Below are 26,764 nucleotides of genomic sequence, written 5' to 3'. Positions count from 1 at the left end.
CTTTTTTTTTCCATAAAAAAGCGACTACCAAAGAGATGGGCCGGGCCGAAACTGGCCCTTATTAATGATCAGCCCCATTCGAAGCCCGCCCAACTGGAAGTTTAAACTTTTAACCATTAATGAAAGGAACTTGGGCTTTACGTGTTTAGGCCCAAAATTCGGGTCAGTTTATGACTTCAATACTTTATGGTGCTGGGCGAAAGCCTACTCATGGAAAACGTAGCCCATCCGTCCGTTTGTGGGTGATGATTATACACTACTTGTGCCCCATACACAATGCATCCGCCTATGATTACGTCATTATTTTTTAATAATCGAGAACAACTCAACAGGCGTACGTACATATACCCTTTGGACAGCCTACAATGTCCAAACTCAAGTCGGGCTACGCTTATATCATCACTTCTACTTCTTCATTGTTTCTCTCACTATCTACTTTCTCCACTTATTTTTCAGTAAAAGAAATTGATGTATATCTCCTGGTCCAAAACTCATTATCAGGGAAAGTCTGGAATTCGAACCTTTGGCCATCAAACCCAAGTAGGCCATTGAAAGCTAGGCACAGCGCAGTAGCGCACCATAGTGAAAAGCTGATTTAGAATAACAAACTTGTCATACAAGTTAGTGTTGAAAAGAAAAGGGAAATGAAAAGGCTCCCTCTAAAAACCACCTTTTTCAAAAAAGTATAAATAAATCAACATTACATTCTACCATCCATCAAGATTCAAGACTCCAGTTTCCGCCAAAAACACATTTAGGATGTAAAGTTCATCTCAAATTCAACAGAGTTGCCCGTTGAGATGTAACTCTGCTTCCACCAAAAACACCTTTGCAATGAGAAGTTTCTCTAAATAATCTACAGGGAGTTGCCTCGTAAGATGTAATGTCAGCACATTTGCTTCAGGAATGAATTACAGTTGCAGAGTTGTATCTTCGCGCTTTGAAGTTCAGCATTCCATGATAGCATCAACTGTTAACTTGACTAGTTAATTGCTCCCAAAGAAAGCATCGATCAGTGATCTGCACATGGACAATACAATAGCTGATAAATAATGTGTATTACAAAATTAAATTCAATAAAGTTGTATCATGTTAGGTCAAGGAATAATATGGAAAGCATTCAATTTGTTAGGGATAATAAATGCATAGTAGAAATTCTGCTAATTATGTATGGTCCCATCACCATTTGAAGTCTAATGCTCTGCGAAGAAAACTTCTGAAATGTTCTACTTAAGTTTGATTACAGCTAGATAAACATGTCTCAGACACCGGAACACTTGTTTCAAGGCTCCACTGAATTGTCTAAAATTCGCGATGATTTGCATGATCATGCCCACATGGATGAAGATTTTTCACCTGAAAAAGAGGAATATGTCACAAAGATATTGAGTCATTGGCATACATACGTGCAAATAAAACACTCTAGCTTGCTGTTGATGATGCCCCCTTTCTTCTCTTGTTCTTAGTCTTTACAGCATCCTTCAAAGTTTTCTGTACATTGATAGGCTGTTCAGTCCGTGATGTATCAATAACCGAGGAAACTGGCCCAGTATCTTCCAGTGATTGTTTGGACTCTCTAGGTATTTCTTCACCTATTAAGTTACTCTGTTTTTCATTGGGTATTGAACTTCCTGAATGTTTTTTACTTAAAATAAACATGAGTAGGCACAATGATCTTTGAACACATTAAAATAAGGAAAGCATAAAGGAATTGGAAGTAAAATTTGTGCAAATGAGATGGAATAAATTCTAATAATAAGTTTTGAGTTACAACTTACAAAGCAGGATGATATAGTCAAATAATTAAAAGATTTTTTACTAAACTATGATACCACAACTCAGAGGTGTTTCCTAGTACAAGTTCCTCATTCCAAGGGGCTCCAGTTGCCCATATGAGAGCACATGGCAACTAGACCTAGAGCATTGTTTTGAAAATTTTCCATCACATGCTGTCTCTCTATTTTTCTCAATTTTTTTCTCGTATTTCATTGACTAGTACTAGAGGACCAATAATCCTCTCCCCACCCTCCTATTGTAATTTATTGCTTGTTTTTCCCTTTTCCTGGTGGTCCTAAGTTCTAACATCTCTTCCCCAAAGAATCCGACTTCCAGCCTTTGCCTTCTAGAGTTCTTGCACTAGGCAAACTGACCAAAACCTTCTCCTTTGCCAGCATAAATACTTTAACTTTCATCTCAAATTATGAGATCATGGCTTCTTCACATGGTGGTTTCCACGCCACATGGATTTCTAAATTTTGTAAAAGGATCCTAAGTTATAGGATGGGTATCAATACTCTAAACTCTAAGGGAATAGGTTCTCCGCTCAAGGAGAATGATGAACAACAAACTTTCAGAGTTTTGGAATTGATAGGTTGACTGATGAACAGTATTTATCCATACTAGAAAATCATTCCTCTATATTGCTATACTTCGCTTCCTTATTTTAGCATGGGCTTTAATATACCTTCTTATTTTAAAGGCCTTTCTTACCTATGCGAAAAGCACCTCTCTCGCACTTGGCTTTAAGTTTTGCAATAATTGAACGTAGATATTAATTTTCCTAATACATTCCTCTGTCCCTCCTGCTTTCTGTTTTTTTGAGTGAAATTACAGATTGATTTCCCTAGTTCAGAAGCGTACCAACATCTAGCTGTATTTTTCACCCAGCCAGCCAGCCAGCCAATTGTATAAGAGAGTAGTACTTCAAAGGATCTTTTTCATGGAAACAGCAAGAAAAAAGCTTAGGTAATTTCCTGTATGGCATACCCCGTGAGGCTAAAGAAGCTTTCAAAAACTCTGGATCAGCACCTTTTGAGTAAGGATCCCTGGGAAGACAGGAAATAAAAATAAATAAGTGATAAAGAGATGCATTAGTTGTACCTAACAAAATGTCATATACAAAAAGAAGGTATCCAGTGATCTCCTGAATTTTTTTACAAATGAATAAACCTGAATTGGGTACAAAATTGGAGGAAAACAAAGTGAGAAAGATCAAAGAAGTTAACAGTTTGTTCCAAATAAATATTGGTAGGGATGTTTGGTAGCACAAAGTCTGGATAATGATATCAGAGAAAAAGAGTAAAAGCAGCTACAAGAAAGAAGAAATATAATGAAAACACCATCAATGAGGAAGTGTCAATGAATAAAATTACAGCAATCATCATTCACTCGGGGTGAGCTAAGCTAGCCAACCTATATCTTGAATTAGTTAGAATCAGGCAAATCAGGCAATCTCATGCCTCATTACTTCTTTTTCCCTCCTTAATCATTGATTGGAAAGACAGCAATTTATGCTTAGGAGCTATAAATAAAAGCAAAGGCCAGAGCAAATATGGCAACCAAACCAATTTAAGACTCAAGATAATTAACACCTCGTGTATTTGAAAATATGTAATGATCAAGTAAAAATAATGTTCCTGATTGAAATGTAACCTTGTTTAGAGAGTTCAACCCTACCATAGAGGTCTTTTGACAATGGAATATAGTAACAAAAAATTAAAACTTAAAAAGGCTAATCCCATACCAACTTGAGGGTCCCCCAAAGAAATTCATGGCACAAACATCCTTCCTACTAGTTCCACTTTGTTCAGATGACTTAGTTTCACCTTCAACATGTTGGCTGGTGTTGTTCTGCTTTGATAAGGGATTCAATCTTGCCAAATGGTGCCTTGAAATCTCAATATCTCCTTTGTCTCCAGCTGATTGGTTTTGGCTCGACCCAAAATGAGCGCCAGCTCCAGTAGCATCCAAACCAATAGAAGCAGGGTGGCGTTTAATCTTTCGTAGTGCTCTCTCAGTATTGTATTTTTCAACCTGCATCATTTTGAGGAAGAAATTTATCAATAAGAAGATATTTAAAAGAAAGATGCCGCCATACACAACCAACTTTGATTAAAAAAACTGGTAATTTACATTAAAATGAGCCTCATCTGTTAGATTGCTCATATAAAGGAAAAATCTTTCACATTGATAAACCATACATTACATGGTAAACAAAAAGCATAAGGCTTTGAGAATATAAGTGCTACGAGATGCAAAAATGAGTACTTTTCTCTTTTCCTACAGATGAGCATATTCAGATGTTCATGTGGACCTAAGATGTCCAAGTGGAGAGTAAGAATAAGTCAAGGGAGTTAACATCGGAAAAATAAATAGAACTTCAACCAAAAAACAAAAAAAACATAAGTCTAACATCCCTTTAAATTACCATTTCTTATTAAAGTCTATATTTAAACAGTTGAAAACATAAAGGCGGCTAATCTTTCAAGAGTTCATCACTTCATCATATACAGCATCAACTCACTGCTTCATTTATCTTCTTTGTTATAAGAGTGGCATTCTTGGAAGCAATCCGCAAACATTGCATTACAACACTCTGCATCACACCCTCCCCTCCAGCTTTCTGAATAGCACAAATATCACCAATTGCGTTAAGTGTAGCAGTCATTCTTCCTCCCATAACCGCCTCCTCCTGGTGGGTTGGATCTATCACCTATATGGCATTCATGTCACTTTAGAAGGAAAGCCTGATTGAAGTGACGACCTTTTCAGCAAATAGATAGTATATAACAAAAGGACTAATTCTGCCTACCATGCTCTCACTGCTCAGAAATGCAAAAGTTACTGCTATAGGAAGATGATGTATCATTAAAGGAATGGGCTCCTTGACCTGTTACATAACAGTATATGTTATCATATGAATAACCAAGTCGCCAAAGTTGGTACAAAATCAAATGAATGAGAATGACTCAGATATTTTATAAATAAATACAAGCATTCATGAGAGAATGAAAGGCTAATGTGTTCTTTGCTGATGAAGAGTTAAAGTTACTTTCAAACAAACCACATTAAGTCTATGTGCTGGTGAATCATGAATGTTATCCCCAATCTACAGTTTAGACACCACATTCTCAGTTAGGTCGTAATTGCAAAAGCCACCAGGCCCTTGGCAACCACAAATACATTCCAAGTTTATTATGTGGTCAAGGCAGAGGGCCAATACTAAGATAACTTCATTGTTGACATGTCAAACAACAGACACATTGCAAGAACACGGGTCATTCATTTCTAATATGGAAACTTGAACGCATAGTCTACAAAACATCAATTTTAGTCTTTGAAACTCAGAATTCAGAAAGGTAGCAATTGAGTTACTAGTACTGTCTATAATCCTCCAGTGCACGAGAAATATTACATGAGCTAACCTCAGGTGAATGCACAATCACTTCCCGACCATCTTCTCCTCCAAGCATGCAAGCTGGCAGCCGAAATGTCAGGAGTGCAGCCAAAGCGGCGATATTGGCTGCATCGACAAGATTCCTGTTTTCAAAAAAGAAAAGTAAGTGAAAGATAAAGATCACTCACTAGAGATGAAGGGAAAAGTTGAAACAATTATTTGCAGCAAGGGAAAAAAAATTTAGCTCACCCCCCATTATCAACAATAAGGAGATCGACACGCACTGCCCATACCATCTTCCCAGCAAGAACACAAAGTGACTCCGTATCAACTGCCCTGCTTTCCCTGCAAGACCACTCCAAATATTAAAATAAGTTTGTTCCACTACAGAATTCACCAGCAAAAAATGTAGTTATCCAACTAAGGGGCCGAAGATTGTGTTTTCATCCTACTTTAATATGTCATAATTATAAGAATAAATACTTCTCTAAGATAACTAAAAACGGCAAAACATCAATCACCTTAACCCACGATCTATTACACGTCCCAACTCCACAGCAGACTCTCCTGGATGACCTGGCTCGAATGAGGGGTCAGCCATGGGAGAGAACTCTGTAAAAATTGAAAGTGTCCCTTCATTTGGTCTGTCCCGATAAGGTTGAACTAATTGTGAACTTACAAAACCCATCACGCGAGTCTGGCCTAGCTGCACCTCTGATGACCCATCTTCTCTGCAAATCCACAATAGTTAAACGACATCATTCAATTTTTCATTACAAAGAAAGCAACTATACAAGTACACTTGCCTGCCAAAATCTATGGATAATTTACGACATTCGAATGGACCACGACCGTCAATCCGGAGGTCAGAAAGCAAAGCAGTCTCGATAAACTTCTTCTCATTCAAAGTTAAACGCCACATATTGGCTAACTTCACATCACCCATCTTCTATATAAACAAAAGAGAAAACAAGAAAAGTATAAAATTTTTAGCTCCAAATCAAGCAGAACGAAATAATCAGATTATGAACAATGGAAAAGAAGCCAGATAACATATTCACCAACAAAAAATTGGACCAGAAATCGTATTTGAAGTAAGGAACAACCTGAAGTTATTATGAGCAGTTACACATATGAACGAATATAAGCTAATTTCAACGAGTGAAGATGATAATTCGTACAGGCAACCATTCCATTCAAAAGAATATAGAGAAGGCAAGGGCAAAATATCAGTATCTGGCTGCATGTGACAAATCCGAGTAGCTTACCAGGACTGGATGAGCCGGAATTTCAGTATGAACGAAACCCTAGATATGTTATCTTCAGTTGAATAAACAGTAGAAGTAGAGTAGTTGTGATCTGTGAATAAAAAGCATACCGGGGTGGACGAAAAGGTATGGCTTTCGGGAAGTGGGAAAACAAAGAGGAGGTGAATTTAGGGGTTTGAATTAGGGATTTTGACTGTAGCATTTGAGGTCAAAGTCAAACTGATCCTGTCTAGGATTATGGGCCTTTTCGTAATCGAATGGGTTGTAGCCCGAGTTTGTTCTCCTAGCCTCCTAGGCTGTCTTCTGTTAGTTCTTAGGTGGGCTGAATTTTGTTTTGTTGGGCCCTATCTAGTCCAATTTCAGTAGTTTCCCGCAAAACAAATAATTACGGGTTATGTTTTTAAGCAATTTTAAAAATATAGATCGACAATATAAATGAAAGGGTACGTTAAACTAACTAATACTCTAATCAAGACTATATATATATATATATATATATATATATATATACACATATATATTGGGTTCCCTTATATTATAAGGGAAACTGGTAGACTGGAGATTCCAATGTATGGTTATGAAAATAAATATATTATTCAGTGATTTTTTTTTAATGATGAGAAACATAAATTTTTTATTCATGTAAACTCCCTGGATATTCAGATCGCCCTACTTTTTGTCAAGTACCTGAAGAATTACACGCATGAGCGTAACAAGGGGGCTATCTTTTAGATTTTAAAAAACACAATATATATTTAGTTTTATGGTAAAAAAATATATATTTAACTTAATAATAAGGAACAATACATAACAATTATAAATTTGATCTTATTCGTTCAATTATTGTTAATATTAAATAACAATACTTATTTTTTATTTTAAAAAATTATATCATATTTGAAATATGATTTCTAGTTATACATTTATATACTATTTCATCTTGTACATGATTTTTTAATTAAGTTTTTCATCAATTTTAGTATTTTACTATGTATTTATGTTAATCTTTTAAATTATTTTTTAAGACCAGACATCAAGATGAATGTTCATCGATAATATTATTTCAATTCGTTGTATTATTGTAAAATAATCTTAAAAAAATTTCGGAGACACTGCCCCGAACTCCGTTAAATTTTTTCTAACATATCAAAATACTATTACTTTTAACATCAATCCACTTCATTATCGACTATTGGCTCTGTTCCTGGTTACACGGTATTGAAGTGGAAAAGAAAGTTGAACTTGTCATGTGCTTCGGGAGGGAAACAGATGTGCAGATCTGTTAGCAAATTTGGCTCTTAAGCATGATCGTGGAGTTTTGGTCCTTCATCAACCTCCTGTGGATATTATAGAGATGTTAGGAGAAGATGTTATTGGAGTATCTTGGCCTATACGTGTAGTCAGGAATGCTGAATAGTTAGTTTGTTTGCCCTTGTGGGTATCCCCTCCTTGGTATAAAAAAAAAAAAAAAAAAGAAAGTTGAACTTGAACCCATCCCAAGTCAATCCGACTACTCAGTCTGATAGTTCTATTTAGTTTAGTGATTAATAAATAAAAAATTAATATTTCAATACATTAGAATCTTCAGATCCATCAAGAGGTTCTCTCGGCACACGATGTGGGCCGACCCCAAGATTCCATTGATCAACAAGAGTCGTGGGGCCCATATATTGGGGTCGACCCCACTATTCAATCAAACAGACGAACCAGTTTGAGGGAGACTCTCTAATTGTGGTTAATGGTGTATCTCAACCTGGTTTGGTTTGTCAGTGGATGATAGAGAACGTGATTGAAGATATCAGTCTCAATTTGAATGAGATTCGAAGCTAGACTATTTCAAAAGTTAGTAGGCATCAGAATGTTTGGGCGAATACTTTCGTCAAATGGGCCGCAGCTAGGAGACTCTCCTACAGCATTCCCAATCATTTTATTACGGAGTTTCAGTGTTGGTTGGACAGTAGTCATGATCCTCCAGATCATTATCTTGGTTTGGATTGGTGTGACTTATAATCTGTCCTTACTTGTGCCAGAAAAAAAAACAAAAACAAGAACAAAAAAAAACTGACGAACCAGATACGTGATGAAATAATAGAAATCGGTAGGGTTGTGTTATTTTTCTACTAGACAAACGACATGTCTTTGGAATAAAAACAACAGAACAGTGTTGTTTTTCTTCTAGAAAAACGACAATATCCTCTCTTTTTTTTCTCTTTGGAAAATTCTGATATAAATTTAATAGTATCTAATTAAATATGTAAAAATTATTTATTTTAAATTTTTAGTTTAAAGATTAATATGTCAGAAGGATATTTATGTAAAATATAAAAATTTAAAAAGTGATGTAAAGGTAATAGATTAGTGGTATGTAAATAAAATTTTCGTTACGACATTTATTATGACGTTTTTTTTTCCAGAAACGACCCACAACAGGGCCCACCAGGAGTCAGGAGATATTAGACGGGCAGCAGAGAATAATAAATTCTAGGCCCACCGCCTTGTCACACGTGTCTTTTTCAATAGGTTAATGCTTGAGACCCTCAAAAAGTGATATCCAAAAGTCTCTCAGTTAATGTGGAGTGTTGGATGTGAAGTGGACCCTACATGTGTGTTTTTAATCAATAGTTATTTTAATGCCACATAGATTTGGGGGATTTTTAGGGGTTAAATTTTAGGGGTCTCTAACATTATCCTTTTCAATATGGATAAGTGCGCATGACTTTTTACAAGGAATTAGCGATATCTTACCTCACATGAATATTATCATTTTTTTCAAAAGAAAACTATATAATCAAGAAATTTTGAACCCACAAGATTTCTTTCTATACAAAAGAAGTCAAGAACGAAGAAGTATCAGATAGACTTTATTTTTGGGTGGAAAGATGATCACCTCAGTGCATTGCAAACTATGGTATATTATGATAGATATATAATAATATAGTATTTAAATAAGGTAAAGTTGTCACAGAAGTCTGAGGACTTAGGTAAGAAACCCATCATCAACTCCAAAGAAAAATGAGAAGATATTTACAAAAAGCAGAGGAGGAAGGAAATCCAAGCAAACCCATCAGAGAGTCTTTACTGTATTTGCTATTGTTAACCAGAAGAGTTGACAAACACAGAGATTCTGGTAGAGAGGTCGTTATTTAGTAAGGAACCCCACAAGCTCCCTTTCTTTGAATCTCTCATGGTCCAATTGAGGCCATGAAAAGAGTTTGGTTCTTTTGAGAGTAGCTCACTCTTGCCTTTTCTCTGCCTTGGTCCATATGGGACAGTACAGGAAGTACAAGACCAATCATTCAAATTGTTCTTGAAACCCATCTCCATATCTTAGTTTTGGATTGTTTTTGTCAAGTATAAAAGTATTTCCTGTTACTTTCTTTTCTCCTCTCAGTTTCTTAGGCAAATATGCCTATGTACTGTTTGATATTATTCTTCACATGGATCCTTGTGTCACTGAGCTGGGTTTTGAGTGTTGATTCTTGTTCATGGTGCCTGGATGACTATCTTCGACAAAGTAATCGAGAATTTGAGCAGAAAACTGATCGATTCTGGGAGTTCCATGAGGAATCTAATACATGGGTTGAGGTGAAACTGCCCTATGATCTGATCTCTTGTGTTGATGATAACTGTTCAAAAGTGGGAATGATTGATCAATCAAGAAAAAATATGGAACAAGTCGTTGAGCCTCAGCAGAAAGAGAATTTGGAGGAAGAAAGCTCTGATGTTGTTTTGCCTGTGAGAAAGAGAATTTCTTTGACAAAAATGTCTGAGACATCTGTTTGGATCACTGGAGAAAGTGGGTGCATCTATGAGAGGTTTTGGAATGGACTTCAGTGGGTGATTGCACCTCATGATCTGCCATTATCAGCAGGCCAAGCTATTTCAGTTTTTATTGTCAATCAGACTATTCTTGCACTATCTGAAGCAGGAGTTCTATACCAGGTACTTTCCTTTCCTCCAATATGGCCATTCAGGAGAGCTTTATGGTATTAATTACATAATCCTAAAATACCCATAATATTACCCAATTCAATACAGAATTATATGAACAGTGAACATAATTACTTTTTATTGCTTATTTTCTCTTCTTCCAGATGGAACTCAATGAGAACTCACAACCAGTTTGGGGGGAGTTAATACCTGTACTTGATCAACGAACAATAAAAGAAGCAGAACAAAGTTCCATAAAACAAATCAAGTCTGGTGTTGTTTCACTTGATCGGAGGTGAGGAATCAAGACCACTCCCTTGTCCCAATATCACAAAAAGCTCACCATTGATTTTTTTTCCATGTGTTTGCTTTCCCAGGAGAGTTTTTTTCTGCACAAAAAATGGGTCATTATTGGAACTTAATGAGATTGAGCCTCCAAGGTAAAGTTTACAACCAAAACTCAAGAAAACATATCATACTAACACCAGTGGCCTAAGTTTTGAGGTCCAGAAAATTTACAAATGTATATTCTAATGGGGAAGACTCTGATTTTCATCTCTTTGTTGTATAAATGTAGAACAGATGGATTGATCACGGTCGGCCACCTGGTGCAAATGTTGCAGCCATAGCCGATGCCGAGACTATCAGGGCAGAAGTCCTGTACATTATAAGGTGATCCCATCTCTTTTAATCTGCTGTCAAACGATTATACAACACCACCGTTCGCTTCTTTGGAAATGCTTATTTCCCTAAGTTGGCTAAAATTGAAGTTTGCTTTCAATTTGAAGTTACCTAATTGAGCTAAACCATTATCTGTGCGCATTGCAGTTCTGCGGGCGATCTTTATGAATATGACAGCAATTCAAAGCCATCATGGAAAAAGCACATAGGGAGAGAAGGATTGGCATATGATGCTTCTCTTATACCAACAACGGGGAGTACATTACGTGGCTTGAGTGGCGATCATTCCACATCTTTGTTTCTGTTGTCTAAGGTACCATAAGATCTCAAGTAGTGCTAAAAGCTTCTAAACGTTTTATTATTAGATCTACATTGCATGTAGGTTTACTGTTAGTCTAAAAATTCATGCAAATGAGTGAATTGACTATATTGGATTCAAGTTTGATGCCATCCTATCACGGTATTTTGGAAATACACAGGGTGGTAATTTGGTAGAGAGACGACTACATGGAAGGAAGTGGAAATGGATATTCCATGGATGTCCGAAAGGTCATCACCTGTCGTCTATCACATCAGTATCTCAGGATGAATTGAACGGAATAATTTTCTCACTGCTTTTGACTACATCAGTCGGATCTGTCTTTGAATACCGGAACATTCAGGTATGTCAAGTACGCGTTTGAAAGACATGAGTTTATTTGTAGCAGGGAAAAATACCTTACACAAAAACCTCAAACCCTTAAAAGGCAAATATCATGTATTAGCATTTCCTGCGTACTTGTTTAGTAGGAAAGTTCTAACTTTTGAATGCATATAGTGCTTCTATGTGCTGATACATAATGCCCTCATAAGCGTTTTATTTTAGTTCTGAGTTTCTTTTAATTAATCTCAGGCTCAGTAAATCATGCTAACTTACAACAAAGCTAGATATTATAGTCTGTAGGCTTATTTTTGTAATAATTTACCTTCTCTGGTTCAGTTGAATGATGCAATGAAGAGACATGCTTAATAGCTTGAATTCCACATACCTCTTGACATGTTAGTTACAGAATGTAAATTCTTTTTTAACAAAAAGACAGGTACTGCTAAAGAAACTCAAAATTCTGAGGCATGGATCAACCATAAGCATCCACCATATGCAAAAGCTGCGAGGGCTATCTCTGGGCTACAATATCAGGTCGGAAGGACTCTTTTCGCTCTGGATGATGGTAGAATTGCTGAACTACATCTCTCAGGACTAGGTGGTGAAAATTCGGGGCCAAATCATCAAGTTAACATCCGAAAAAGAACATCAACTAAGTACTTGTGGTCCATATTAGGTGCCCCGGAGACAGAAGGGTGGAATGCAGAATACTGCACAGAAGAACAGGGGCCAACAAACTGCATTGCGGGCATAAAAGATGAGCCAAATGATTCAGGAATTACAAAATCGACGACAAGAAGGCGCAAGGGAAGCCAATCACAACAAAATTACTTATTCCCCGGTTCGTCGGGCAGTGGACTGGTGAACTCCCAGGAAGAGTATAAGCACCCTGAGAATTGGATTAATACTAACTTCCGGCTAAGGGTGATGCACGGAGGCAGATCGTTGTTCCTGGTAACAGATAGTGGTTTGATTTTCGAACATGTTTACACAGAGAATGTATGGCTGTGGCTGAGGCATGACAGTCCAATAGCTATAAAAGGTGCCCTCGGAAACTACAATGGAAGTTTGTTTTTGGTTGACATTTACGGAAGTTTGCTGATCAGAGAAAGAAGCGGTAGTGAACTAACATGGATAAACTGCACAGCTATGAGAAAAGGAAGGCAAGTTATCGGAGGCCCTCCATGGGATGCAATTCCGGGGAAAGATATGAAGGTTACATCAGAAGATGCAATCTTCTTTACGAGCAAAAATGGAAGATTGCTACAGTTCACAGTGAGTTGCGAATCTCAATAAAACCAAATCTATCTGCTGTACATCTTCTTTCAACAGTTGTTGAATCCTTCAACTATTTAGTTGACTTGGATTCCAAAACCCTATGAGTAGGTTAAAAGCTGAATGTTAAACCAGAAGTTTCTGTGCAGGTTGCTCTGAGGAAGTTTAAATGGAAAGACTGCAAACACCCCCCAGGCACAAAAGTTTCAAGCATTATAGATCAAGAACTATTCAGGGAAAATATAGTGTTTGTCATTGGGAGGAACGGCAGGCTATATCAGTATAACAGAGTGATAGAACTGTGGCATGAACACTACCAGTCCCAACATTTAGTCCTATCAAGAGTACCTGGAACTGCTATGAGGTCGTCATTGCTATCACTAACCGGCTCCTTATTCATGCTTTCAGAAGATGGGGGACTTGTTGAATATCACTGGAATTCATTAGATGGGTGGAGTTGGGTGGAACATGGCACCCCACATAGAGAAGTTACCTTGGTTGGGTCACCTAGCCCTTGCTTTGAAGGTAATTCACTCTTCTTGATTGGTTCAGACGGAAAAGTATACCTGAGATATATGGAGCAGATGATATGGAGATGGAAGAATTGTGGTTTTCCAAGTTGGGGACAAGTGAATGTTGAAGATCAAAGACGAGCAGAGGCAGCAGATGTGAGGGAAGCCGTTTGTACTGATGAACAGAAGCCTAATGATATCAACAAACACTGTAACACAAAGGTTGGTATCACTATGCATTTACTGAAAAATCTTCAAATGATTCATACTGAATGCCATTGCTTTCAAAATCTGAAGGTGTCCTCGACAAGACCAATTCCTTACTCTGAAGATTCAGTTATCTTTGAGCTGCGCGATGGCAGAGTAAGTTGTTATTCGTTTATTCCTGCTCCTTATCTTCTAAGAGAACATTGATTTACGCAGAAATGTATCAAAGACTGCAATCTTCTAGCAAAACATTGATTTACGCAGAAATGTATCCGAATGAGGAAGGAACTAACTCCAATACTTCCTTGCAGTTGGCAGAAATTCAACGAGGAGAGGATTCACAGTGGACGTGGTCTCGTATCATCAGCACGCCAACCAGTTTATGCCTAGAAAATTATTGGACAGCCGTGGCATCTTGAAGTGGAAAGACATACTTTGCTTACAAATCATAAGTAAGAAAGCACAGTATTGTAAGAAGTTGACAGATATAGACCTTGTACAGCTCAAAAGAAGCCTGAAATCTTGTAAAGTATAAACGTGTACAGTGAACAATGCTCTGTTTATAATGAATGAGTTACTTTATGCTAACCACAGAGCAATACTTCAGTTATATCTCTGGATTTAAGGCAAATGATATTAAGATCGGAAGTTCGAATTAGACTCAGATTTTCCTGACCGACTCTTACCGTACCAAGCATGGTAAATTGGTAATAATAAGCACCAAAACACGTTGAAATGTTGTGATTCTTAATGGAGTTTTCTCCATTCTCTGTTCTGTTATGTGACACAGCTCATTTGCCAAGATGATAGGTCGCAATACATACTTTCTGAAATCAAAACACCAACCAATTTGTCAACTTAAACTCAACACCCGACAAACCAAAACATCGTATTGAAAAACAAAATGAACAATGGAGAAATAATAAGGTCTCACACAAATCCAGTCAAGCATTGGATCTACAATATAAATGTAGATGGAAGGGTTAAGCTATATTGTTACAACTCTTCAAGTCCTAGACTATAAACAAACAAAGCCCACCATTAAGCTTCAAAATATACCGAAAACCACAGCTTAACACAATGCAATAAAATAACATAAAAGTTAGATATCCTCAGAAAAATATAAGAAATCCAGTGAGACACAAGCACGAGCTGCAAGCATTTGTTACAATAACAAGAACCCATTTCATCAACAACGTTCTTCTTCATCTCCCAAGTGATCATACACTAATATCTCCTCCTTGGACTCCTTGATCGATGTGTACGTGTGGGCCTGCAAATATTCCAGAGGCAAAAAACTTAACAATGTGTTCCACAACGTGACAAACTCAAAATTTGTAAGACCCCAGATAACACAGCTCCATTCACATTCACTAAAGCAGAAACCTCATACAAAGCTAGTTATTTCTGTCTCCTCTCCTAAAAGCCACCAAAACAAGAGAGAGAAAGAAAACTGTTGCAGATGGTTCCTCATTTGCCAGATAAGCCCTCTCCAATAAGAAAACTATGTTTCCAAATGGTCCACAAAATTACAATCAGTAATAAATATTTTTCCTTTGGATCCATAAACGATACAAATGGTCCATTCACTTCTATCTAGAAATGAATGGCGGAAACAAATACACATAGTGAATTTCCCATTGATTTTCTCATAGACTTATGTAGCTAAACCTAAACTTTTGAAATAAAGACTCGGATGATGATGATGATGAGTAAACAATTATTTGTTACTAACTATTAGATTAATTGTAGCCACAAAGCAAAGATTTTCCTACTTAGATCACTAGTCCATAAAACGCCTATGGTACCATTCAACAAAATAAGACACCTATAGTAAATATGTAAAACAACACAACAAAGATCACAAACAAACCTCATGTTCTTTCTCCTGTAAGGTCCATTACTAGGACCATTGCTGAAGGCCCAATCAACATTGATAGTCAGCGTAAGGAGTTCTGTACCATTCATTGCAGCTATTGCATTCTGAGCTTCCTCAAAGTTCTCGTATTCAATCAATGCATAACCCTAACAAAATCGACAGTAATACTCGATAAGTGGCTCATAATATACCTTTATAGTATCATTACAAACAATAACAACAGAAAATCCCTTACTAGACAAGGAAAGAAATATTTGTAAAACGATGATTTTGATCTACATCTCAAATAACAATAGTCCGACAAATTAAATTGAGCAATGACAAGCCATATCTCCACCGTTTAAGCAATGAAAATCGCTTACCTTCACAAACCCAGTGCGGCGATCAAGATTCAAGTGCAAATTCCTGATCTCCCCAAACTCACCAAATGCATTTTGCAAATCATCCTCCTGTGCCTCCTCATGAACTCCAATCACCAATATAATCCATCCTTCAATGGCTGCAAGTAAGAATCTTATAAGGAACTATCATTTAAAATGTGAATAGTATGGATGCTAATTCGCCATACTTCAAAGAAAAAAAAGAGTTTTGGTTTCACATGCACTAGGGTGGAATGGCAAACTACTACAGCTAAGCCCCATATGTTATGCTATAATACTATATAAGAAAAGAAAAACCAAGGTAGGATATAATGCCCTTTGAACTTTACGGGGCAGGAGAATGCCAACAGTCACTAGCTAATTCTTGGCCAAGAAGAATATGCTTGACACATACAATGCATGACTTCTTCAAACGAGTAATCTATATCAGTCACTAAGGGGAAGACCCCAATTCAATAATAGCTGATATGACATCACAGCACCAAAATAAAATAAAAAAAAGTAAGCGATTGTTCTATTTAACAAAGAAGGGAAAAGACTCCATTACAGCTGCAATACATCTCCAAGCGGAGACCAACTTTGTTAAACTCCAAAAGCATTATCAGATCAATAAATGCCGGCTAAGAGTCTACACAGTTTAGATCCTTTGATAATCTTAATAATGTAAACTAAATTTAACTCTTCACAAGTCATTAAGTCCGGGCAGACTGCCCTAATATAAGTTGGACCCACAAAATACCAAAATCACCAATATTTGCCACAAACGATTATCAAGGTAATTCCAGGGAGAACTTTTCAAGACCTACGTCTTCAATCATGGGGAAAATTTTCTTTATGCTATATTTGGACAAAATTATCCTCATCAAATAGAGATTGTTCTACTTGTTTTTGCAACTTCCTCCCTATGGATCTCTTCCTCGAAAACCCTAAAACTCTATAGCATAAACCAAACTCTAAACAGAAATACTAATGCATAGGCATCAAAACCAAAATCCAACAGCACACCAAATCGCTAAAAAAATCTCACCATCAAACCCTATTCAAAGAGCATCACATACTAATACAAACGCATACAAACAAGCAAGGAGAAGAGCCGAATGGTTCACAGAGAAAGAAGAGAAGCCATGACATACATCGCAAGGGGCCAGGGCCGCCATCGGAATCGAGAGAGTCAAAGTCCCGTGCTGCTAGCCGATTCTGGCGGTCGGCATCACCCTCTTCTCTGAAACCACGGCCTTTTGTCTTCTTAGGGGCGGAAGAGGAGGCCCCAGCAGTGATGGCAGACTTGAGCTTCGGAAGTGGTGCCCGTGGAGAGCCTGCCGCCGCCGCGTCCAATTCCTCGTCCATGAGATCGTCGTCCTCCGCCTCGAAGTCCACCGCCTCCACGTCTAGGCTCGCCATACTCTTCTCTTCTTCCTCTCTTGCAGTTTCCCTAAAGAAATGGAATTGGGTTGCCTAGTGAATTAGTTTCCTTTTCTTTGCTCGGGTGGGTTTAGGATTGCGGGCCTTCTTGGACTTAATATGTCTTATATGGGCTTTTCTGGGTTCGCATATGGGCCGAGCTTAAAGCCATATTGGCGCCCTCGCCTCGACGCCTCCCAGTAGAAGGACGGGCCCGGGCCTGAATTCAGACCAGACAGACTCTTCTTCAGTTCTTTGGAATAGTTCGCAACAGCTTCGTCCTCAGACAACTACTCTCTTCCATTCACAGCCTTCATCAACCGTTCGCTCTACCCTCTTCTGTCCCCGTCTCCGGTGAGTATCATCGTCCTTAATTTTCTATATATAGTTTGGGTAGACAAAGGTTACTATTGCTTGGTTTGTGATTATTGGTCGGTCGGTAAGATTGAGCCTATCAGTGCTTGATTTGTGATTTTTTTTGTTCTCTTTTATAGAATTCTTTAATGGGTTTTCCTCGATTACTCTTTGTATGCTCGAAGGTATGATCCTTAGCTTAATCATTAGAACTTCAGGTCAAATATAATGATTTTGATTGATTTATGTGTTTGTCTACGCTTCTGCCTGTTTTGCCTGTCCGCACAGCAAATGAAACTGGTATTGTCAACCACTAAAGAAGAGACGGATTGTGAATTCAATAATACTTATTCATTGTAGACGAAGAAAATATTCGTAAATAAAACAGATATTCATGTTTTATTCATTGAATTTCTCTTCACAGAGAACACTTGACGTAAATGGTTTGACACCCATAGTACAAATGGATGAATCCTGACACATAGAAACATAATTATCCAACTCCTGTGCAAATGCATGGTTAACTTCTAGTTGTTATAGTTAGCATATAGACAATGTCATCTTTGGCAGACATACCATGCTTGTTACTTGAAACCTAATGAACTTGTTTCAGCACACCAGTATAATCGACTATTAGAATTTGATAATGCATATCTACTAAGTATGAGATAGTTCAGGTGATAGAAAATTTTCAATTAGGCATCAATCACACTGCTGAAGTTCATTTCCGAACTTGTGATATTGCTATTCTTTCACAGGCCTCTAGTCCCAAACAGATGGGGTCAAAAGCAGTCCTATGACCCTCAGATGGTGGTTTGAAGAAGACGGGCCACATTTCAACTCTCGATCTCGACTTACCATAAGCACATTCCAACATTGAACAGAGGTACATTTCTTTCTAAGCGATTTATTGCTCAAAAATCCCACAACTTCTCAAATTTACAACTGGGATTATTTTGATATGAATAAAGGGGGAAATGCAGGGATGGTATCTTCCACCAGATCCAATTTGACCAAGAATAATGTGTTTTGGGGTTGGTTCTTTGTCCTTGTTGGGTTCGTTTCATTTCTTGGATTCCTTTTCACTGCAGTCATATCAAAACTTCTTCATGCTTCGGATAATCCAGTATTATCGGCTATTCAAAAAGACAGGTAAAAGTTTCCTTATGTGATTCACTATCCGGCTTTGTAACTTATTGATTACACCTTGATTTTCATTGGAAAACAGAACAGAAAATAATTTAGCTTGGAAGTTAATGTATTTTCAGGGTTTTGTGACTGCTTTATTTTGAAGTCATGTTTGGATTCTTTAGAGCTATTGGATATTAACTTGTTTCTATAGGCTTTGTGAAGAGGAACTTCATTCTCTTTACCCTTCTAGTTTAATCAAGTTCAAGGACTGTATGGTGAACATATGTAAGACCACTTCTTTGTCACTTGTCTTGAGGTTGGAAACATTGTCAAGATAGGTTAAATTCAATTGGCTCAACTCACTGCAAAATGTTTGAATTTAATTGTACATGTTTGCTGCTAAGGTGTCTCGTGCCTAAATTGTCTTTAATCAATTGCTTTATGAACAGAAGTCATGTTGAAACCTATACAATGCTAAATGAGATGTGCTTTTCTATTTTATTGTAAGTCCTAGAGTTTGTTTCTTGAAAATATTGTATTAGTCTTGGAGGAAGTTGTTGTAAAAAGAAGATAATAGTTCTTGTAAAAAGAATACATATACAAATATAATATGTTTGTGTTTTTGTATAATCAATTGGAAGCTCTCTCTGGTCAAAGTTTCTTGACGTGGTTCTTGTTTATAACAGGTATTACTGCTTCTTGGCTCCCTTAACAATCCCCGTCCTTGTAGCTGCTGTATATTGTCACTGGCTTAGCATGAAGCTGTTCAAGCATGCATGATGTTTATAGCATCAATGAAAGAGGTTACAGCAGCATGCTTCAGTGCAAATCTTGATCTATTGGTGAGAATTTTAACTTCGAGGAGTTGACATTTGGCAATCATGACTTTCCTTAGGAGTCCTTAGCATTCATATATTCCTACAAAGAAATAATGGGGCATTTGGTTCATAATTGAATGCGTGAGAGTGCGAAGTGTGCGTGAAATGAGTCTGAGGTGGGAGTAACAATGAGTATAAGGTGAGCATGATCACGTTTGGTTCGGTTCGGAAATAAAGTTTGAGTATGGGTGTGAGAAATTTTAATTTGTAATGAAGGTTAATAGTTTTTTGCATGTTAAAACTCATTCTCTACAATGGAAGATGGGCTTTAAAACATGTTGGGAAGGAAAAACACTCCAAATCTCTACCATCAAAACACCTAGAGTTGTGCCGATCTTTTAAACCCCCATGGGCTTGGGGTGGCCCTCCATTTCTATTGTGTTAAGCCCACTACTCAGTATAAGAAAAGCCCATCATTTGTTATTGTGGGCTCAAGAAGTCATACTGGAATGGGCCTGAACTCTTCACGGATGCCATGGCCCATGGGAATCATTGAAAACATGCAAGTCATTGTCAAGTTTCATCTTTGTTTGAGAGAGAATCATTTGGAGGTAGGGAAGAGGAACAGAACAAAACATGTTGGGAAGGAAAAACATAGAGTTCATTTAACATTTGGTTTCTGGGGAGAAATTAGTTTCAGGTCTTCTAGATATCATTTCCTCGATACCAATCAAGGTGGGTAGTCAACATTCACAGTTTACAATTCACTGTCCCTCCTACGGCTGCCAGACAATAAAAAAAAAAATTGTCACTTCATTGATCAATGATTGATTTTCTCACCATTAATGGCAAGAAAAAATGCCATACTGCTCGTTGAAATCTAACCCTTAAGGTCACAATAAAATTGTCACTTCTTTTAACATTTTTGTCTTATCCTCATCTTATGTCAGGTGGGAGCTTCTATAGGCACAAAATTGACGGTCTGAAAAATTTTAATTGACAGTGTTGTATGCACAAATTTAGTTTGAATTTATATTCATATTCAATTTTTAATTGACAGACCTATATAATATCATTTTCGGTTAAAAAAAAGAGTTTGTAATAAACAAAATAGGAGTTTTGGACATGCATAAAGCATAATCTACGGAAATTAAATATTTTTTATGATGATAGTGGATGTTTACGCAAATACTAATGTTTTATTCTACTTAATTGGCAAGTTAATTATTGTATATGAGAATGGTACCTAGATCCCTGTCCAACTGACATCAATTTCACTTATTGGTTTGGTTGCTTTCGAACACCTGGCTCCCTAATTGCACATAAAAAAAATATGTAGTGGGGTCCTACTTGATTTCGACAACCCACATCGAATCATTATTTCTCATATGCTTTCACAAAAGGGGGAAGAAAAAAAAAACCTTGCTGAATTTACCAATTTCTCCCCACTTTCCATCATCATGCCCTCAATGAAATTTTGAGGTCATGATAAAGTTTATTAGATAAAAAGATTGACCCGGATATTTTCCAATTCAATGCTCTTCATTAACTTATATTCCCAATATTAGATTAGATGCGTTAGAATTAGATTTTGAAGGGGTTATGTGGAGTAATTTGAGTGGCATGACGGATCTTGATGCATGTGGGTTTGGGGCGCACGTAATTGGGTTTGATTTATGACTTAATTGCGACAAATTTTGAGATGTATCATTGTCTTCAGAGTTTATGATGTGTGAACAAATTATGCGATGAATCGTCTTTTGGGTGGGCTCTCTATTAAAAAAATCTTTTAAAAGTTATGCCATGCAGGGATGTTGGACTCAAATGCGATCAATCATTGATTGCAAAATCTATGATGTAATGACATTATTCTTAACAAATAATATTCCATTATAACTATAACAACACATCCTATATAAGATTTGATATATTGACGATGATGATTGAAGGTAAGGATTGGGACCGTTTATTGGGTCTTATGAAGGTGTGCAGTAGGCTATCAACGGTGCGTCTGCACGTATGAATCTAATTTGAAATCTCGTCATACAGTGCAGGAGAGAAGAGGTTTGTCAGTTTGACGGCAAGTGAAAGTGCACCATTAGCAACATATGAGATCCATTCAAAGAAACTCGCCGATGTAGCGCGTGTAAAACACCTCATTTTAGATTAAAATAATTAAATAAATGAATTATAATTAGTTATTTGCCAGTTCAACCATCCAACTCATTTTTTGAATATAATCATCATTGTCAGTGGAATATTTAATATATCTAAGACTTATTTTATGTAATTTACATGTCTATTCATTATAGATAGAGATCATTTGTTTTTCGGCTTAATTTATAGGTTTTGGGCTTTTTCAATGTTATAAAGTTGTTCTATTGCAATATGGACTCTATAGTTCCTTTTAATTTTTCAATTCTAAACTTGTTATTCGTACTGAAAGATGAGTTATTAAAACTATTTAATTGATAATCTAATTCGTGAATTATTCTAAGGTCAAATTGTATAGACCGACTTCTCAAGTGTGTTCCATTCTAAGTGGGAGTAATATTCTTTGAATATTATGATGTGGGTTCGAATCCTAACCCCTCCTCAAACTCATCTTTTTAAAAAAAAAAAAATTGCCTGAGTTTAAATTAATATCTAATGTTCAAATGGAAAACTTGTCTCTTTTTTTGTTTTTTTTTTTTTAACCTTTTAAAGTAGTTACGTATTCCAATAAAATAAAATACAGTTTAATTAGTCACATTGTTACAAATGTTACTTTATTTGGAAAGGTGAAATTGAAGGGAGTAGTAAATAACAGTGAGGGGAGTGTTCATGTTTTGTTGTTTCCTCCCTTTCAAGTTTTGAAACAGATCTGCATCCTACTTTCTCCACTCGCCCTTGTTTTTTCCAGTTCTGTAAAGACAAACCCTTTAAAAAAAGAACCAAAACCCCAACAAACAGACATTTTAGAGAAGAGAGAGAGAGCGTGGATCTACTCTCCCAAGGTTGCTGCAAGTCTTGCTCTGTCACCAAAGGAAGCTTGTGGTTCTAAGTTATAAAGAGAGTTGGGAAAGTATAGAGAAGAGGAAAAAGAGGGAGAGTAGAGAGAAGCACCAGCACCATTAAAGACTTAAAGGACCTTTGATGAGCTTTCCTTCAATTTCATCATCTGAGTGAACCCTAGCTTGAGAGTGAGACTGAGACTGAGAGAGAGAGATTATGGGTATGAGAGAGAAGGTATCATCATCCCCTCTTCCTTCTCTTTTTCAAAGCTTCAAAATCATTATACTAAAATAACAAGCCCAAACCCATTATTGCTTCTTTTCATAAAGTCCACAACTTTCACTTCCTTCTCCCCCCCTTTCTTTCTCAAGAAAGCGAACTTATTTTTGTTCTGTTGCTTCCATGGATTCTTACGAGGCAACAAGGATGGTTTTCTCTAGGATCCAGAGTTTAGACCCAGAAAATGCCTCCAAAATCATGGGTTACCTTCTCTTACAAGACCATGGAGAGAAGGAAATGATAAGATTAGCCTTTGGACCAGAACCTCTTGTGCACAATCTCATCTACAAAGCCAAAACTGACTTGGGTCTCTCGCTCTCTTCTTCTCCAACCACACCCATCTCCAGACCCAATAGTAACCCCCTCTCCAGATCATCGTCATCAATCGCCGTGAGCAATGGCTCAAGCTTTGAAATTACTAACAACAACCCATCTTCTCCTTCTAATAATCCATGGCATCTCTCTGTTTTCTCCCCTGATCTTAACAACCCCATGAGTCCCAGCTCCAATTCTTCGCGTTCTTATGCAAGTATGGTCAATGGAAACAATAAAACTGTCTCTGGATCTTTGTCTTCCTCTGTTTCCTCATTCTACAACAATGGGAGTGACCTCATTGACGAGTACGGACTTCAAGACCAGCTTTCTTTCCTCACTGATTCGAAAGCAGATGAGGTGTTTGATCCAAGGCCTGAACTAGCTTTGAATAGTCCAACTGGTTACAACGACGCCCACTTGCACAGGCGTAGTTATTCTGTTCCTGGTGTTTGTTTTGGCTCGGAAGATGCGAACTCCGGGTTCGGATGGAAGCCATGCTTGTACTTCGCAAGGGGATTTTGCAAAAACGGTAGTAGTTGTCGGTTTCTCCATGGAGATTCCACCGATGGTGCTGCCATTGTTGGTTCACCAAGTAAGCTTAGTGAATTTGAGCAGTGTCAGGAATTACTTAGATCAAAGGCTGCTGCAGCTCAGCAGCAGCATCAGAAGTTAGCTGCAGCTTCACAGTTCATGACTGGAGCTTCATTTCCTTATAACAAGTGCATGAATTTTCTCCTTCAACAACAACAAAGTGACTCCCCAAGGTATGCATATATATTTATATATATATATGAGCTTATCATGAAGTACTTGAGTTCAGGTCCAGAAGTTTCTGCTTTGAATGAATATTTTTGGGTTGTCAAACAGATCACCAGCAGCTTCTGCATTAATGATGGGGGATGACCTTCACAAGTATGGCCGTTGCCGGCTGGAGAGAAACGGATTTCCGGCAATGGGATTTGGAGATGCAATGAACAACCCAGGTTCTAGGCAGATTTACCTGACATTTCCTGCTGATAGTACATTCAGAGAAGAAGATGTCTCAAATTACTTCAGGTAATAGATTAAAGCTTACTTCCGAATTTTGAAAATGGTGGTTTTTTGTTGCTTAGAAGATTGTTAAGTTCTCTGTTGGTTTTGAAGCATTTATGGACCAGTTCAAGATGTGAGAATTCCATATCAGCAGAAGAGGATGTTTGGTTTTGTTACATTTGTGTATCCAGAGACTGTGAAGATTATATTGGCCAAAGGGAACCCACATTTTGTCTGTGATTCCAGGGTGCTTGTTAAGCCTTACAAGGAGAAAGGGAAAGTGCAGGAAAAGTATAGGCCTTTTACCCATTTAAGAAGTTCTCCACATTGTTCTTTGCCTTGCATTCTTCCTATTGCAGCAATGCTAATCCTTGTTAATCCTACAATTTCAGGAAGCAACAGCACTTGGATAGGGGAGATTATTCAGCATGTCCAAGTCCGAATGCGCTCGATTCCAGAGACCCATTTGATATCCAACTTGGTAAGGAAGCCCAGGATAAGGTTTCCTTTAAAATGTTGATTTCAAGTGTTAGTAGTTAGTACTCTTTGGTGAAACAGTATTTTTGGTTTAGGAGCAAGAATGTTTCATAATAATAAAGAGATGTTGCTGAGGAGGAAACTAGAGGAACATGACTTGCAGCAAGCAATTGAGCTGCAGGGGAGAAGACTCATGAACTTACAACTTATGGACCCCAAGAATCATGGTTTATCCATTAGCTCTCCCATTCCCTCACCAACTCTCAGCCGCACACCCAATGGCCAAGCCCACAACTTTCCACTTGCTGGCATTGATCAAGAAATCCCAGAAGGTTAACTGTTAACAATCAATTTTTTGACACTTAATATTGGAATGGGGGTTTTGATAGTCTCTGATGTCTATGAAGCATTCATGGTGGATAACTTTGATTACCTTGTTGCTGCAGATAATAGCAGTATCCCAGTTGCTACTGTAACTCAAACTGATGTTGCAGAAGCTCAGCAGGAGATGAGTGCAGCTTGCAGCCTCAAAAATGGCAATAGCATTGGCAATAATGGCAATGGAGAGGACAACAAATTTAACATTGAAGATACTGATCTCCATGATAGGTATAAAACTTCATTTTTAGATTCACTGAAAGGTTACCCATTTATAGCAAACACCAATTGATACTCAGATTCCCTTTAATTACTGGTTATTACTTATTGCTTTGGGCTCTTTTTCATCCTGTAATAATTTTCTTCTTTTGATGTGTGCAGCCTAGAGCACATTCTTCCTGATAACCTCTTTGCTTCTCCCAAGAAATCAGCCAGTGAACATCTCACTGTTTTCTCCACTGCTCCAATAATAGATGTGGATCAGAATAACAAAAATGCAGCTGCACCTTCACCTTCCAACAATAACTGTTGTTTACTTTCACAAACCAACATGGCTCCTCTCAGATCATGTTTCCTTCAAATTCCCAGGTAAAATCACTTTTTTTTTTTTATCTTTTTTTGCCCAAAGGAAGGAAAAAAGTTATTCACAAACCCCCTTTTTTCCCTGTGCAGGTTTTCTTCTGGGTCTGGAAACATTGGCATGTAGTTAGCGAAAGATGAGCACTTGGCTTTGCTAAGGTAAGATAGAATCAGTCTTTTGAAGATTGAAATTCTGTAGGCACATGCATGGAAGTTTAGCCTTTTGAGTCAAATGGGTTGTTGAGTTAATATGTGGCTTTGTTCATGGTTGCAGGGAAACATTTAACTGTGGACAAAAATCAGCTTTAGCTGTATAGCTCAAAAAACTATACTTCTCTCACAACAACAGAGAAAAAGATCATCAGTAGACATTATCTTCAGCAAGATCACCATCACCTCAACACAGATGAACTGATTTATACATATAATATTGCATACATAAAAAAGACAGATGAACTGATTTATGAGAGTGGGGTCTCTGTGTAGTTGTCTGTGTGTGCTGGACTACACAGCAATTGCAGAACAATCAAAGAAACAAGGCCAGTAACTCTCTTTATCTTATAAATGTAATTTTACTTCTTCTCTCTTTCTTCATTTACTGATAAAAGAAATGAACTTTCTATGAATTAGAAATAGATCTCTTTGTCACTATGTGTACAGAAGTAGACCCAATGAGCTTTTAAAGTTCCTGTAAGCTACAGAAGCATACTGATATGGTTCATGGAGACCCAGAAAAGAAAAGTCAGTATTAGTGAGTTAAAAGTTGTGCCTCTGATACTTTTTTTTTTCCTCTTTTTTTGTACTGGGCGTTAGAATTTCAGTATCTGTCATCCATTAGATTATGATGTTTACAGCAGTAGAACAGAAAGAAAAAAAAAAGTTGAAAAATTTGAAATAAAATAGAAAAAGAGGTTGGGTAAAGAAAAGGTTGCTCGTTCATGTGATTTAAAGGTTACTTTAAGGGACCAATGAAGATTGACTTGAGTGATAAGGGGTTCTGATCAAGTAAAGTCTTTGGTTCGAGTCATTGTGGATGTAAAAAATCATTTTGGGAG

At 37.3% G+C, this 26,764-nt stretch overlaps 4 protein-coding genes and 1 long non-coding RNA gene across 10 annotated transcripts; 3 read left to right on the top strand and 2 right to left on the bottom strand.

Moving 5' to 3' along the window:
* Positions 1-580: 580 nt before the first annotated feature.
* On the bottom strand, positions 581-6,605 carry LOC119992454 (exosome complex component RRP45A-like). 5 transcript variants are annotated; one of them, XM_038839143.1, is made up of 11 exons: positions 6,445-6,605; positions 5,983-6,125; positions 5,698-5,907; positions 5,426-5,521; positions 5,205-5,319; positions 4,592-4,669; positions 4,304-4,492; positions 3,524-3,813; positions 2,767-2,825; positions 1,403-1,631; positions 581-1,020 (listed from the first exon to the last, which is right to left on the bottom strand). In XM_038839143.1, the coding sequence occupies exons 2-10, from the start codon at positions 6,120-6,122 to the stop codon at positions 1,423-1,425; spliced, it is 1,386 nt and encodes a 461-aa protein (XP_038695071.1). In that variant the 5' UTR covers positions 6,123-6,125; positions 6,445-6,605; the 3' UTR covers positions 581-1,020; positions 1,403-1,422. The 5 variants fall into 5 exon arrangements, with proteins under 5 accessions (XP_038695071.1, XP_038695069.1, XP_038695070.1 ...); XM_038839141.1 differs by having other exon boundaries at positions 1,407-1,631; XM_038839142.1 differs by having other exon boundaries at positions 1,407-1,631; positions 5,983-6,122; positions 6,445-6,598.
* A 2,852-nt stretch (positions 6,606-9,457) lies between these two features.
* Positions 9,458-14,280, top strand: LOC119993403. The gene is made up of 10 exons (XM_038840545.1): positions 9,458-10,386; positions 10,539-10,669; positions 10,752-10,814; positions 10,957-11,046; positions 11,203-11,368; positions 11,535-11,717; positions 12,131-12,973; positions 13,123-13,707; positions 13,783-13,848; positions 14,004-14,280. Exons 1-10 carry the CDS (start codon positions 9,850-9,852, stop codon positions 14,109-14,111), a joined length of 2,772 nt encoding a protein of 923 aa, XP_038696473.1. The 5' UTR covers positions 9,458-9,849; the 3' UTR covers positions 14,112-14,280.
* Positions 14,281-14,569: 289 nt separating this feature from the next.
* LOC119993404 (RNA-binding protein Y14-like) lies at positions 14,570-17,413 on the bottom strand. Its single transcript, XM_038840546.1, has 4 exons — positions 17,085-17,413; positions 15,934-16,070; positions 15,566-15,717; positions 14,570-14,965 (listed from the first exon to the last, which is right to left on the bottom strand). The coding sequence occupies exons 1-4, from the start codon at positions 17,350-17,352 to the stop codon at positions 14,920-14,922; spliced, it is 603 nt and encodes a 200-aa protein (XP_038696474.1). The 5' UTR covers positions 17,353-17,413; the 3' UTR covers positions 14,570-14,919.
* Positions 17,414-17,560: 147 nt separating this feature from the next.
* Positions 17,561-19,956, top strand: LOC119993405. 2 transcript variants are annotated; one of them, XR_005466534.1, is made up of 4 exons: positions 17,561-17,706; positions 18,465-18,592; positions 18,690-18,858; positions 19,524-19,956. It is a non-coding gene; the product is annotated as an uncharacterized LOC119993405 (long non-coding RNA). The 2 variants fall into 2 exon arrangements; XR_005466533.1 differs by having other exon boundaries at positions 18,678-18,858.
* A 2,813-nt stretch (positions 19,957-22,769) lies between these two features.
* LOC119992469 (zinc finger CCCH domain-containing protein 22-like) lies at positions 22,770-26,471 on the top strand. The gene is made up of 9 exons (XM_038839168.1): positions 22,770-24,007; positions 24,111-24,299; positions 24,387-24,566; positions 24,668-24,756; positions 24,848-25,084; positions 25,199-25,361; positions 25,512-25,718; positions 25,803-25,868; positions 25,984-26,471. The coding sequence occupies exons 1-8, from the start codon at positions 23,052-23,054 to the stop codon at positions 25,834-25,836; spliced, it is 2,055 nt and encodes a 684-aa protein (XP_038695096.1). The 5' UTR covers positions 22,770-23,051; the 3' UTR covers positions 25,837-25,868; positions 25,984-26,471.
* Positions 26,472-26,764: the final 293 nt, after the last annotated feature.

The sequence above is a fragment of the Tripterygium wilfordii genome, chromosome 23, assembly GCF_013401445.1.
Source record: "Tripterygium wilfordii isolate XIE 37 chromosome 23, ASM1340144v1, whole genome shotgun sequence".
In the NCBI taxonomy this organism is placed as follows: Eukaryota; Viridiplantae; Streptophyta; class Magnoliopsida; order Celastrales; family Celastraceae; genus Tripterygium; species Tripterygium wilfordii.
This window is presented reverse-complemented; position numbering and strand designations above follow the sequence as displayed.